Source organism: Sinocyclocheilus rhinocerous, unplaced genomic scaffold, assembly GCF_001515625.1.
Source record: "Sinocyclocheilus rhinocerous isolate Xijiao unplaced genomic scaffold, SAMN03320098_v1.1 scaffold834, whole genome shotgun sequence".
In the NCBI taxonomy this organism is placed as follows: domain Eukaryota; kingdom Metazoa; phylum Chordata; class Actinopteri; order Cypriniformes; family Cyprinidae; genus Sinocyclocheilus; species Sinocyclocheilus rhinocerous.
This window is the reverse complement of record NW_015645089.1, coordinates 1,805,671-1,819,569: the sequence shown is the minus strand read 5'-3', so window position 1 is coordinate 1,819,569 and position 13,899 is coordinate 1,805,671. Positions and strand designations below refer to the sequence as shown.

The 13,899-nt window shown below is 36.8% G+C and overlaps 1 protein-coding gene and 1 long non-coding RNA gene across 19 annotated transcripts in view; one reads left to right on the top strand and one right to left on the bottom strand.

Moving 5' to 3' along the window:
- Positions 1 to 13,899, bottom strand: part of c2cd5 (C2 calcium dependent domain containing 5) — a 37,181-nt gene that overhangs the window by 10,527 nt on the left and 12,755 nt on the right. For 11 of the 18 annotated variants that reach the window (XM_016509271.1, XM_016509259.1, XM_016509261.1 and 8 more), the window contains 11 exons: positions 12,180 to 12,288; positions 7,598 to 7,651; positions 3,605 to 3,719; positions 3,217 to 3,387; positions 2,150 to 2,341; positions 1,400 to 1,586; positions 1,128 to 1,292; positions 873 to 1,013; positions 700 to 763; positions 545 to 606; positions 93 to 188 (listed from right to left, as the gene is read on the bottom strand). In XM_016509271.1, the coding sequence (XP_016364757.1) occupies positions 93 to 188; positions 545 to 606; positions 700 to 763; positions 873 to 1,013; positions 1,128 to 1,292; positions 1,400 to 1,586; positions 2,150 to 2,341; positions 3,217 to 3,387; positions 3,605 to 3,719; positions 7,598 to 7,651; positions 12,180 to 12,288 (1,356 nt within the window). The remainder of the gene's footprint in view (positions 1 to 92; positions 189 to 544; positions 607 to 699; positions 764 to 872; positions 1,014 to 1,127; positions 1,293 to 1,399; positions 1,587 to 2,149; positions 2,342 to 3,216; positions 3,388 to 3,604; positions 3,720 to 7,597; positions 7,652 to 12,179; positions 12,289 to 13,899) is intronic. The other 7 variants (XM_016509275.1, XM_016509269.1, XM_016509274.1 and 4 more) reach the window with 3 other exon arrangements.
- Positions 5,980 to 13,899, top strand: part of LOC107705807 (uncharacterized) — a 26,826-nt gene continuing 18,906 nt past the window's right edge. Inside the window, exons 1-3 of the long non-coding RNA XR_001636103.1 lie at positions 5,980 to 5,991; positions 7,497 to 7,500; positions 13,211 to 13,215. This is a non-coding gene — a long non-coding RNA (uncharacterized LOC107705807). The remainder of the gene's footprint in view (positions 5,992 to 7,496; positions 7,501 to 13,210; positions 13,216 to 13,899) is intronic.

Genomic DNA, 13,899 nt, shown 5'->3' with positions numbered 1-13,899 from the left:
TTTAGCTGGTCCATATCAAACCATGGTTGTACTGATCTCATGAGGAAAAAAAATAGATAAATGTATTCAGAAAATAGGAAAGATTTATTCACCTTCAGCAGATTCTCACAGAGGTCACTGAAAATCTTATTCAGCCCCTGATTGGTTAAGTTGGCGTTAAGGCGGAAGACCCTCACAGAGGTAAACATCTGAAGAAAAATATGTTTGATTCCACACCAGACAACGACATGCTCATATAAAGTTATATAAACATTATAGAGACAATAAATATGTTTTTCCAGAGTGAGCATCTCTCAAACTAGCTTCATCTGTTTGCATATAGTAGGGCAACAATAACTGTCTTCATTGTTAATATATACACATATAAAATGCTGCTCATAAAATTTATATCTGTGCTGTGGTTTGAAATGGCTCTTGCTGCCATTCTGGCTTTATTAAAATACTGTCCATTTCCTGAAAACTGCAGATGGTGTGTTGATGTGTTTACATCTTCAAGAACTCAAAACTCAACAGAAACCAACAGGTTCACTGGGATGAACGTTACCTGTATAGCTGAAGTCCAGTTCTGAATCCCAGGCATTATCTCAGTGTTGCAGCTGTAGAATCCTGAAGGGAAGACAAGAGAACGTACATACACAGGTGAACATATCGCCCAGTAAACAGAATAGAGTCCAACAATGGTCTAGCACATGTGTTTACCTGCTGGGGTGGGGGAATCAGTCAGAAGGGCATGTATATCTTCCACAGCGTCCGTGTCATCAATCTAGAAGAATATTAAAACATTAAAAAGATCCTTCAGTCTGCAAAATGCATTTCCAGCATCTCCATGTTCATCTCTCGAATCCATCAACCTACAGTGCAAGCCAACTTACCTCCAACACAAAGGCATCCTTCTTCCCATGGGATAGGTCTAGTTCTGAAACCTCATCTGAACTCTCTGATTGAGAACGAAAGAGACGAGACCTCTGACGGGGCTCAGGGATCGGCGAACCAATGATCTCTTCGACAACCTCCTATACAATGGGGGAAAAAAATTTTTTAGTTGTGTTTCTGAAAGAGGAACAGGTGGATCAAATAAAATAAAATATAAAAGCCTTGAAATACACTTGATGTGTACATGTACTTACAGGAGGATTGATTTCATACAGTTCTTTGTTTTTAGCAATGGTGTCATTAATTTTCTTCTGCATATTGGAGATATGCTGTTCGTATGTGATGTCACTGGGAGTTTTTCCCGCAATCTGGATTCCTCCAGGACTAGGTAAAGCTGTCAGATAAACTCCTGTTGCAGACTAGATGCAACAAACAACATCTATTAGCATGAAAACAGCAGCATATACAGTCATATTTAATAAAGTACATAAAATGCACTGAGCATTATTGGTAATTGCACACTGACCGCTAATCCTAGCAGCATGGTCTCTCCAACGCTTATTTGGATACGTAGACCAAACAAAGCGTTCATGCCTCGTAGCTTTAATTTGTTCATCAGCTGTGTGTGGAGTTCGTACTCTAAAAATGGCAGAAGATTGCTAATAACCGTGGCATTCCCTTCTCCTTGCGCCTTCTTTTTAGTCCGGCACAGCCTATAGTGAGATGCAAAGAATACCCGGATGACCTTCTGAATGGAGCACATTGTGAGAAATCTGTATCCGACAATGCAATGGGCTTGACTTAACGTTCATTCAAAGTAATTATTCACTTGGGACAAAAACAGTTTCAAATGTCTGTTTTTATAAATTCACTCAAATGCAACATTGTCATGTCTCATTACAAGTGTGGGAAGATGGTTGACGCATGTCACGCAAGTCACTCAAACTCAGAGCAGATGCAACAATGGGTTTGTGTGGAAGTTTTTACTACAAACTGAGTCACTATGAGAAACTGAAAACCCTAAATAATGAGCTGCATGCGTGTAAAGGAACACAGTGCTGTGCTTCATGCTGAAACAGGCAGCACACATATTTATCTAATTAAATCGTAGCCTTTGAGATTTGTTTTATTTCAATTACATGTGCAGCCCTACACACTGCTATTTAAAATGTATCATTGCATACTAAATATAGTTTCATATACTATTTTCGTTATACTGTGCAGTATGCAACACAATAATATACCATCTGGACAGGATGTCCTGTGCATGTAATACCTGGCCTGAATCAGGCAGCCCTTCCCGGTGACGTTGGCTTCAGTAGGCAAGTCTATTGTGGTGAAGAGGACATCGGGCACTTTGTAGCGGCGACAGCAGTAGCAATAGGTGAGCTGAGCAGGAAACGGTATATTCAACTCATCGTATGGTATGTGACAAAACCCACAGCCAGGGGACACCACCTCCTCAAATCTAACAGAAATAAACACTGCAATTAGTACATAAACAATAACACAAGGGCACACACACAGACCCAATCACCCAAATGAGCTAAAACTGAATAAAAGAATTACATAAGCATAAAAATGTGTCAAGGTGGTATTATTTTTATGCAGAGACTAATGTTTTTAGCCCTCAGGACTTAATTTGGTTAGTAGCCGTAAAAAAACACCCTCAGCAAACATACACAGACACACACACACACACACACACACACCAATTTAATTAGTATTGTTTAGTATTGAGATAAAAGGAAAAGTTCACCCAAAATGAAATTTAAGTTATGATTTACTTACACTCGTTTCGTTCCAAACCTTTTAGCTTTTAATGCCACCATGAAATCCAAATTGACAATACTGCAGTGTTTATTAAAAATGATTAATTCATCAATATCATTTTTTTAATTGATGTGCTCTTGTAATCTTTAATCAAAAATATTAACTTTCCCTTCCCTCGCAACAACATCCCTTCACATAAGATTGCAGCAAACAAACAATCTAATAAATTCCAAATCCTAAATTTTTTATATTTTTTTACTTGTTCGAGAAGCCATTTCACTCAAATATATGGCATGTTTCATTAAAACAGACAGGGTGAACTGTCATTTCATGCTATCTTTAAAGTTGCTGTATGACTTTAGAAGACTGGGGATATAGCAAACAAGTTGAATTATTATTATAGATTATAGATAATGTACTTATGGTTCACCTTTTTTGAAGTTTGATAAAACATGAGGGGAGAGTTAATCACATTTTTTATTTTTGGGTGAACTATTCTTTTAAGAGTCCCTTAGCATGGGGCCAAAGGTGTGTGTGTGTGTGTATGTGTCGTGTGTGTCATTAACCTACCCTAGCGATGCTGAACTACCCATATCCCCCTCGACCCTCTCTGACCCTGTAGAAAAGACACAAAGCGGTTGCCGTGACAACCTGTGTTCGGTGTCCAGCGGGCCGTCCTGCATGAACCGGGAGCTGAGGATCGCCGCGGTGCCTGACGCTGATAGAATACACACCTCCTCACTGCAAACACAAAGAGCGCATAATCAGAGCCTTTCATTAAGGCTGAATGACAGAATGAGAAAGCTGTGCAACTAAAAACCAAGACACATATCATTTTAATTGACTCCCTCAACCGTCTTGAAAAACCTGGATATATGAGGAAGCCAAAAAACAATTGAGAACCAGTGTGTAGAAACATCCTCAGAGTTGAGTATTGTGTGTGTGTGTGTTTAAGTACCAGATGCTGGTGGACTCGCTGTACCCCACCACAGCGTGGCAGCCGAGAGCTTTGGCATGAGACTTTATTTCCTGACGGATCTCCTCCCACCACGCATCCCGTGTCTCCGGCTCATCTGAAACAAACATATTTACATCATCACACACACCCCTGGCACATAAACACCCCCTCTCGCTTTAGCAGCATACTAGCCCTGTTAGCTGGTTTATTGATGCTCCCGAATCTGGCACAACTCACAATCAATTTTTGTCTAAAATGTATTTATTTGTTTATTATTACTGTCTATATTCCCAAAGCGTATTTTTGTCAGCTGAACATCTTTGAACAAAAAAACTGAAATTAATATTGAATAACTGAACAACACGTGTTCTCTGATGTCAGTTAATGGTCACATGACGTAGGTAAACAAAATAGTAAATATTTTTAGCAAGGTGTCTATTTTAATATTGTTTATTTATCATAACTTTTCATTTTTATGATTTAATTATTAGCTTTTCATCAATTCACGAACCCCCTGCAGTTCTCTCATGAATCCCAGTTTGGAAAACTTGGCTTTATATCAATTATCGTAGGAATCATTTTCAAAGAGATTTTTTCTAGATGATGAACGATAAAAACACTGACAGTCAGAACTTTAAAATCTTCTTATTTTCTAGAGAGTTTGTTTATGCATCAGAAAACGTAACGTAATTGAGTAGTAGCTTGAGCGAGCATGTGGTGTGAAACAGGCCTTACAACATCATCAGAACATCAGTTTTATTAATTTAGCTGTATATATATTTTTAACAGTGACAAATATCAAAATTGTCCTCAGAGAGGGAGCAAACCGTGAACTAATGCAAACAAGGCTAGTACCTGAGCTTTTCTCTTTCACACACACATACACACACTCGCACACATGCACGCACAGGTGCTCACACTCTCTTAGAGCAAGGGGTTTTCACGAGATCAAACTCCCCTGCCTGTTTACCACAACTAGGAGAGGGTCGAGGGGAATGAGGAAGATGATGATGATGGTGAGGACGAAGAGGAGAGTGGTGTGATTTGCCATTCTCCTGACTGACAGCTTTCATGAACTAATCTACAACAGTAGGCAGAGCATTCCCCTGCTAGTGCAGTCATGCTTCCCAATGGAGGACAAACTCCATCCTATTCTGGATAAACAGCCAACAGCAGGAGGGAGTTTGATTAATAATGGTAAGGTTAAAGAGAGAAGTGCACAGCAGAAAACAGACCAGAAGCAGAAGAAAGTGTGAAAAAATAAATAAATAAAAACAAAAATAAATGATGACCTGATGCTCACCTTACCACTGCTATAACGTGATTCAAATCACTCGTAGCATACGTCCACAATTAACTTTCTTCTAAACTAAACCAAGCTTTCATTTGCTTTTGTAAAAACAAATAATTCTCAATTCATTGAAAAACAGCACAAGGTTAAAGAGAGAAGTGCACAGCAGAAAACAGACCAGAAGCAGAAGAAAGTGTGAAAAAATAAATAAATAAAAACAAAAATAAAATGATGACCTGATGCTCACCTTACCACTGCTATAACGTGATTCAAATCACTCGTAGCATAAGTCCACAATTAACTTTCTTCTAAACTAAACTGAGCTTTCAATTGCTTTTGTAAAAACAAATAATTCTCAATTCATTGAAAAACAGCACCCGTCTCAAAAATAACTTTTGCCACTTCTGCCAATGATAGATAAAATATACAGGCCAATAAATATGCCTTAAAGCCAAGAATTGCATTTGCATTATTGAACTACATAAATTTTTTATCATATTAAATTATATTACATAATTAAATTATTTAAATATATAAAATTCCTTTATTATACCTCTGGCAGCTTTTTAATTATCTCAATATTTGTGACAAATGGTTTGTATTTCTTGTGTATATCAGAAAGGTCAGACTATTTTTATTTACTCACCAAAACCAATTTATTTTTCACATTTTTATATATAGATTTAAAAAAAACACTAAAAGATGCATTAATGAAAAATAGGAGTTAAAAAAATATTCATTCAAGAAAGCAAATGTCCTTTTAAAAATCCCCCACTGACATTTACAACCCCAGACAATAGCCCTTTTCACACAGTAATACCAGTAAATTGCCGTAAAATTACCAGAATGACTTTAACGGCAAATTCAAAAATGCTCTATTCACACAGGCAACGACATTCACACATCGGTTTCAAATTACCGGTAAATTCTGTGACATCATTAACCAGAAATTACCTCTAAACGACTGCACCTCCTGGTGTTATGTTTGTAAAAATAAACATGTTTTCATTTTTGTGTCAAACGTTCACATTCATGCAGCGCTTTTGGTCCAGAGACATCATATTAGACGACCTTAAACTGAACTACACAGCGCAGAGTAAATGCGTTATATGCGTCAAAATGTTATGATTGGCCCAGAGCCACTGAATTTTGAATTTCAATGGCGCTGGATTGGCCCTGAGTAGATGTCTTACGTCAAGCATAATCTGGCAGGGTGCAAATTTCGGCACTACACCGGTAATCTTCATTCTGCATTCGCACACATCCTCATTCCATCAATTCACTGGTAATGTTACAATTTATCATACCGGTAAATTGTCTGAACGGTGTTTTTGAAAAGGTCCTGTTCACACATTATCTCTTTATGGCAATTTACTGGTAATTTTCCAGTAAAGTCTGTATGTGTGAAAGGGGTAAATGACTACTAATCAATATCAGAGCACATGTGATATCAGCTTACACAAACATAATCCATAATGTATGAATCCTTATTACTTTAGTAGAGGGAAGCAACAATGACCACAGAGGCAGCAGCACTGCCAAGGGCACAGAGGTCATGAGACCTTTCATGACTGAAAGTAGAACATTGCCTAAGTCCACTTCACTGGATTGGTAGATCAAGAGGTCATGTGATCAAGGAGCAGGGGACGCTGGGTAAGGGGTCAGGTGAAGCGCAGTCAGAGCAGATCAAGGAATGATCAGCCAGAGCAGAGAACAGCCACGCATCCAGCTAAAACATGCAGCAGCTGCCAGACACACACGTTCATACAGAAGCACAGCGCGTGGCAGCTCATGCAACACACACTACTGAGAAAAGGCTTGAGGTTGTATGTGCGAGTCTGTGTATATCTGAGATTGCCCGTGTAAGGCATAAATGACTCCTTTTACACGCTTAATTCATCTTTATTATCTTTATAAGTATTTGTAATCACTCTTGACAAAAATCAACTCATCTTCTTAATTGTGAATATGCACTCAATAACATATTTCAATACATATTAAGAGAAAAGTTCACTGTAAAATTTTAATAAGTCATTTACTGACCCTCCTGTTATTCAAAACCTGCATGACTTTCTTACTTAAAAAAAAATCTCCTTTTGTGTTGCATGGAAAAAAAATTCACGCTGCTCTTTTTTCATAAAAATAAGGCAAAGGGACAAAACAAGCACCTTAAGTCCAAACAAGCAGTACAAACATTTCATGAGCGCTATATTCCTTAAGTCATACTGAACTATTTGTGATGCACAGGCAGACACTGAAGATGTTATTTGCTGACAACCTTCCCATTTATTGCAGATTGGTTATGAGACATGCAAGAACCAGTGGTGTTTGGCGACATCCACACAAAACCTGTTGTGGAAGGTCTTTACATGCTATGCTTTTCATTTTACGAAAAACAGCAGCTGAACGTCTTTTTTGTGTTCCTCAGAAGAAAGAAAATCATAGAGGTTTAGAAAAACATGAGGGTCAGTATATGATGACAGAATTTCATTATTGTGTGAACAGTCCCTTTATGCATTATCACAATGTTGATTAATTGCTAAAGGAGAATATTCAAAATTCAATACTATCTCAAAACCAATAATACGTATTAATATTTAGGAAAGTTTGTAACAGATGAGCTGCCAAGGGCTGCATGTGTGTGTGTGTGTATGTATGTGTGTGTTTGTGTGTGAAAAGCAGGACTGAGGGTAGGGTAGTACCTGCAGTGAAACTATTCCAGTCTAGCAGTTTGTATGATCTGGTGTTACCCAATGCTGAGCCAAATCGCCACATTAGTAGATCGGTTAAAGGAGCGGAGAGAAAAAGAGAGAAAGAGAGAGAGAAAGAGAGTAGAAAAGAAAAAGAAAACCAAACACCAACTACAAACAAGAACACAACACTGGACAACACCACTCCACAGGAACTGCAAAGTCAGACAAGAGTTATCTGAGCGGGTGACCACGAGAACGAGAGAAGAGATGGACAGAGAGGAAGAAAATAGAGGTCTGGGAGAGAGAATTAGGGGGAAAGAGGTAAAAGAAGAAGAAGAAGAGAGAAAGATAGAGAAAAAAAGCATGCAGCAGCACTATGTCAGAGGCTCTAAACCAGCACATCTACAATAAAAATACATGAGCGGCTCCTTCAACCAAACCATGCTTTAATTAATGCACACACACTCGCAAACACTAATAAAACCTTCGTACACAGATGTAGTAGTAGATGTGTTTCATTTGTATGTTGTGGAATAACAACTGTGGGTGTATGTGTGTGTTTGCAGTCATCTATAAGTTACAATTAAGAAAATAAAAGAATAGACACTCTCTGAGTTGTAGTTCAGAACTTAATTACATTTTTTCTCCCTTTAATTACACTCCACTATACAAAATAACAACCTCTCTATGTGATACCTTAATTGGAAACATGTCAGCATGCAAAATGTAAATTAGTAGGTAATGGCTCAGCTTGGTTAGCTTAAAGCCTGAATCCATGCAAGTTTTAAAGAAATACAATCAGATCACTGCAATGGGCAGCATCACAAAAGGTGACAAGGGCTATGGGTCAAACTGAGGATAGACAAATGTTAGGATGGGTAGGGAATGAGAATTAAAAAGAGTATGAGACAAAAAAAAAAACAGAAAAAAATTTATATATTAAATTCATGCAACAGGGATGTAAAAGTTCACCCTGACAAGCATTTATTTGTTTATTTATTTTGCAGTGCATCATGAAATTTCATCATGATTTAATTCTATTTTATTATTTTGGTCTGATTCATAATTATTTAAAAAAATTAGCTAAATACACAAATAACAGGGACAATCGAACAAGTTCTTGTAGACTGAGAGTCTGAATTTGGTAGATTTCTACAGCTCAAAATAGTGTATACAGTCAAACCAAAAATGATTCAGACACCAGATATAATTTTTGATATCTTTTTACTAGTGGGTGCAAGACACTATAGTTTATTTATGTAAGTGTGGATAGCAAAATAAAGTGAACTGTGACATATTATACTCAAAAATTCTTCATACAGTGGACTACCAGTGAAACTGAAAAAAAATTGGGACCAAAAATTATTCAGACACCTTGACCTGACCATGTTTTGCCTAAGTGTTTTTTTTGTTTAAACTGCTTAATGCGACCTTTTTAAACCAGACTGAACAAAATTAAGCATTGGTTGGTAATTGGTTGACCTAAATTGGTATTATCTAATTGTGTACTTAAATTACCAGATGAATAATTTTTGGTTGATTGTAATCCATAACATACATTTCTATCAAAGTTATCTAACATCATCAAGATGCATTTGTTCTGTGTGATGAGAGGGGCGGGGCCGAGAGCCATGGGAACGGAGCGAGGCCGGTGGAGTAAATGCTAATGCGCGACACCTGTGCCACTCACCGGTCTCGAGTCTCACGGAGGAGCTCCGGAAGGATAAAAGGAGGAGTGACGACGACGTGACGTGACGACGTGTTGGACGAGAGAGGACCAGGCCTGGATTTTATTTTGTGTTTTGTGTGCGGCAGTCGTCCGTGAGGGGCTGCCGCTTTACTTTCATTTTGTGTTTGTTTATTTTATTAAAGTCTTTAAATGTTCGCCGGTTCCCGCCTCCTTCTTCCCGTGACTACGAACTTTGTTACATTCTGAAACAGCTTAACTTTGAGTTCTTGTCATATTTTATTACCATTTTCTAAACTATAGCAAATAAACTGTGATAATGTGAGAAATGTTGAAGGTGTCTGAATAAATTTTGGTTTGACTGTATATGCATACTTAAAAAAATACTAAAAAATGATAATCAATAATAATTAAGCAGCAAATCAGCATTTTCCATCAAAGGAATAAATTACATTAAAATATATTAAAATATAAATAAGTATATAATGGTCATTATGTTTCATAATATTACAGTTTTAATATTTTAATAAAACAAAATGATCATTTCAGTAATTATAATAAATTTAGAATCAAATAATAATTATTACTTAAATTTTATAATATATATAGCTATACATTGTCTTAAATTCACAAAGCATTTGCATTTCCAAGCTGTGCATTAAAAGCTTGCCAAAACCTGCCACTTTTCAGTTAAAATTTTATATTAAACTATTATACAATAGAATATTTGATTACACTTTATTTTAAGGTGTCCTTGTTACAGTGTAATTATATATTTAAGTACTGAGTAATATTAATTAACCACATGTATTTACTAAATGGTTAGGGTTAAGATTAGGGTTTGGTTTAGAGCTACTTGAATGTAATTATTCATAATTAATTGTTATTATAATACATTTACATTTAGTCATTTAGCAGAAGCTTTTATCCAAAACGACTTACAAATGAGAACAATGGAAGCAATCAAAATCAACAAAAGAGCAATGATATACAAGTGCTATAGCAAGTCTCAGTTAGCCTAAAAAAAGTACATGTAGCAAGGTTTTTTTTAATTATATAATAAATAAAAAGAAAACAGAATAGAAAAAGAATAGAGCAAGCTAGTGTTAAAGGCCTTTTTTGCTTCTGTTAATTGTATAATAAATAAAAAGAAAACAGAATAGAAAAAGAATAGAGCAAGCTAGTGTTAAAGGCCTTTTTTGCTTCTGTTAATTGTATAATAAATAAAAAGAAAACAGATAGAATACAAAAAGATTAGAGAAGCTAGTTTTAGTTTTTGTTTAAAAAGAAAACAAGCAGTTTGTAAATGAATAGAGTGCAAGTCTAAAAGGGGCAAGTTTTTTTTTTTTTTTTAAAGGGGTGGTTCATTGCGATTTCACTTTTTTTAATGTTAGTTAGTGTGTAATGTTGCTGTTTGAGCATAAACAATATCTGCAAAGTTACGAAGCTGAAAGTTCAATGCAAACGGAGATATGTCTTTTAAAATTCTGGCAGTTTAATGCCTACAAAAACGGCTGGTAGGGACTACAACGAGGTACTTCCCGGGTTCATGACATCACAAACCCAGATAAACCCCGCCCTCGAGAAAAGGCAGCAAAGGGGGCGAGGCCTGCGCTGCTTTAGAGAAGAGGATGAGAAAACTAGAGGTGCACGTAAAAATCTGTTCATATATGAATCGCGATTCTGTCTTTTATTTATTTGCTACATAAAACATCTGCACGAAACAAAAACAGCAGGTTTGAATGAGACGCACTCTCTGACAGCAGGTGGCACCTATGAACAGGGTTGCCAGGTTTTCACAATAAAACTAGTCCAATCATGCATTTCGAGGGGGGTTCCCCTGTAAAAATCGCATTCCGAGGGTAAAATACACGTTTTTCGGCGGGGATCTTCCAGTAAAATTCACATTCCAGGGACTAAATATCACGTTATTGGGGTCGCTTCAACCCGCAGACATGAACAACAACCCGCGGCAACAGTGTTAAAGTAGCCCAATTCCGCGGGAAAATCGCGATAGACGGGTTGGCGACCACTGATTTAGAGGGTCAAATGAAGATGGAAGAGATGTGTTTTAAGCCGATTCTTGAATAATAGTAAGTACATGTAACATGTAACAAGGACACCTTAAAATAAAGTGTTACCGAATATTTTAAACGTTGTATTAAATTGCATTAATACCAATATTTACATTCCCATAATGCACTGTCAGCACAGACTAGAAAGGGTACATGTGGGTTTTCAAAAAGTATTTTTTGTGCATGTGCTAATAGTGCAAAAATGTAATAGGCAAAAATAATGTTCAGGGGAGATGAACATTAAAAAATCTTCTCAAAATCTTCTACAAGCAAATAAGAGTAATAAGAGCATCCCAAGCTGGAGAGGACAAAACATTAAGGCCAAGAAATGGTGCATGTGATGCAGAACATACACTGTACAAAGAACTTAATTTGAAAATACAACAAAAGCCTCACCAACAACATGCACACTGTCAAACTACCTCATAAATGCACCTGCTGATTGATTTATCATGTGCTAATAGTGCAAAAATGTAATAGGCAAAAATAATGTTCAGGGGAGATGAACATTAAAAAATCTTCTCAAAATCTTCTACAAGCAAATAAGAGTAATAAGAGCATCCCAAGCTGGAGAGGACAAAACATTAAGGCCAAGAAATGGTGCATGTGATGCAGAACATACACTGTACAAAGAACTTAATTTGAAAATACAACAAAAGCCTCACCAACAACATGCACACTGTCAAACTACCTCATAAATGCACCTGCTGATTGATTTATGTTCTTGCTACAGTGAAGTTATGTTTCATGTTGTTTTAAATTGTGTTCATGTATCATATATTTGGTGCATTTGCTTGTGTTTGTGCTTGTGGAATATGAGCAGTCTTACCTGGGTTGTGGATTCGATCCAGAAGCTTTACTGAGCGCGCACTGACCACACCACCCACATGAAGGAGAAATCCAGGAGGGAAGGCGGCCAACGTGAAGAAAGGGTATTCCTGAAACACACAGAACGGTGATGGAGGGATCATACAGAAATGACACAGGTGACCCACTGGCATTCTTGCAAATGTCTTGAAGACAGGTGAACTTCTGTACTGAAATCTTTACACAGAACTAAAGATTTTACAGCACAGAAATTAAAACCTGTGGGTCATGCCATTATAGGGCTGCACGATTATGACAAAAATCATAATTGTCGATTATTCCCTTGAAATTGTAATTGCGATTATTAATTACGATTATCGCAATTTACATTGAATGATGTTTATACCATTGTTTGATGCAACTGCATGCCGTATTTTTATATGAAAATAAACAAGCTGAAAACACTCTAACTGAAAAACCTTTAGTGTTTTTCTATAGTATTAAGCCTCAAATCTCAAATATACATCGGATTGGTTTCTTCTTTAAATTATACAAAAAGGAAAAATATGAATGGTATTATAATGTTACACTAAAACTAAAACAATGGAAAAACAATGTAGAAAGAAAAAAACATATATTAAGCGTGCAGAATAACATAAGTGGGCTTTGAACGATTAATTGCCGCTTTGAACGATTACGTAATTGTGGCATCCATAATTGTAATTGCGATTAGAAATTCGATTAATTGTGCAGCCCTATGCCATTATATTGTCAATATTTAGCAATCGCAACACAAGACTCATGCAGAGATACAGAGACTCAGACACTGTAGGAGACAGGCTCTTTTACTGGGTAACAAATCTGTTAAGTGCAATACATCAGGACTTACCAGTTGATGTAAGTGGCTTAACATTAACAAGTGGTAATAAGATGCTCATAAAAGCAAATAGAAGCTCTTTTACTTATAACTTACCATTCTGATATACTGCATGCAAATTAGGGCTGCCCTCGACTAAGGATTTTTCTGGTCGACTAGCAGTCGTTCATTTGAAGCATTAGTCGACTAATCGCATATTTATTAACAAACCATTTGAAATCATTATAATGCGCCTTTAATTGCCTATAGCCTAATAAGCGCACGCATAAAGCTTGCCACAGCACACCGGCAGAAGAAATAATTATGAATGTGTCAGAGAAAAACAGTAAGGAGGCTGCGTTAACATTTTAATAATTTGATAGGCTAAACTACGTGCTTTCTTTGTTTTCGGCTGAAGAGATGAAGTCGGTTATTTTCGCAGTAGTGAACGTATGCATGCTTCATATAGATTACATAATCTGAGAATATTTGTTTTCCATTTGAATTGGTTCATTTGAAAGTAGACATTTCGCTCTCTATAGATATGTTTTTCATATCTGTAAGGCAAGTATACACGTATAGTTTCGGAGTTTCACGCTCAAGTTCACATGACCAAGACGGCAGAAGGAACACACATCCTGTTTGCTTTCATTATTTTACAAAAGCAATGTTTTGTTGTTATTCTGAGTGCACACAAATAAACGTAGTCTTTACAGATTTGAAAGATGCATTATGCCAAGTTCACACTGCACGATTTTAGCCCTGATTTTCCTTCCCCGACAGGTTTTGCAAAAAAACGCAGACAAATGCCCGAAATCGGAGGCAAATCGGTGCTTGTTCACGCGAGTGACAATCACACAGTGTGAATTATAAGACGCGATCTGAG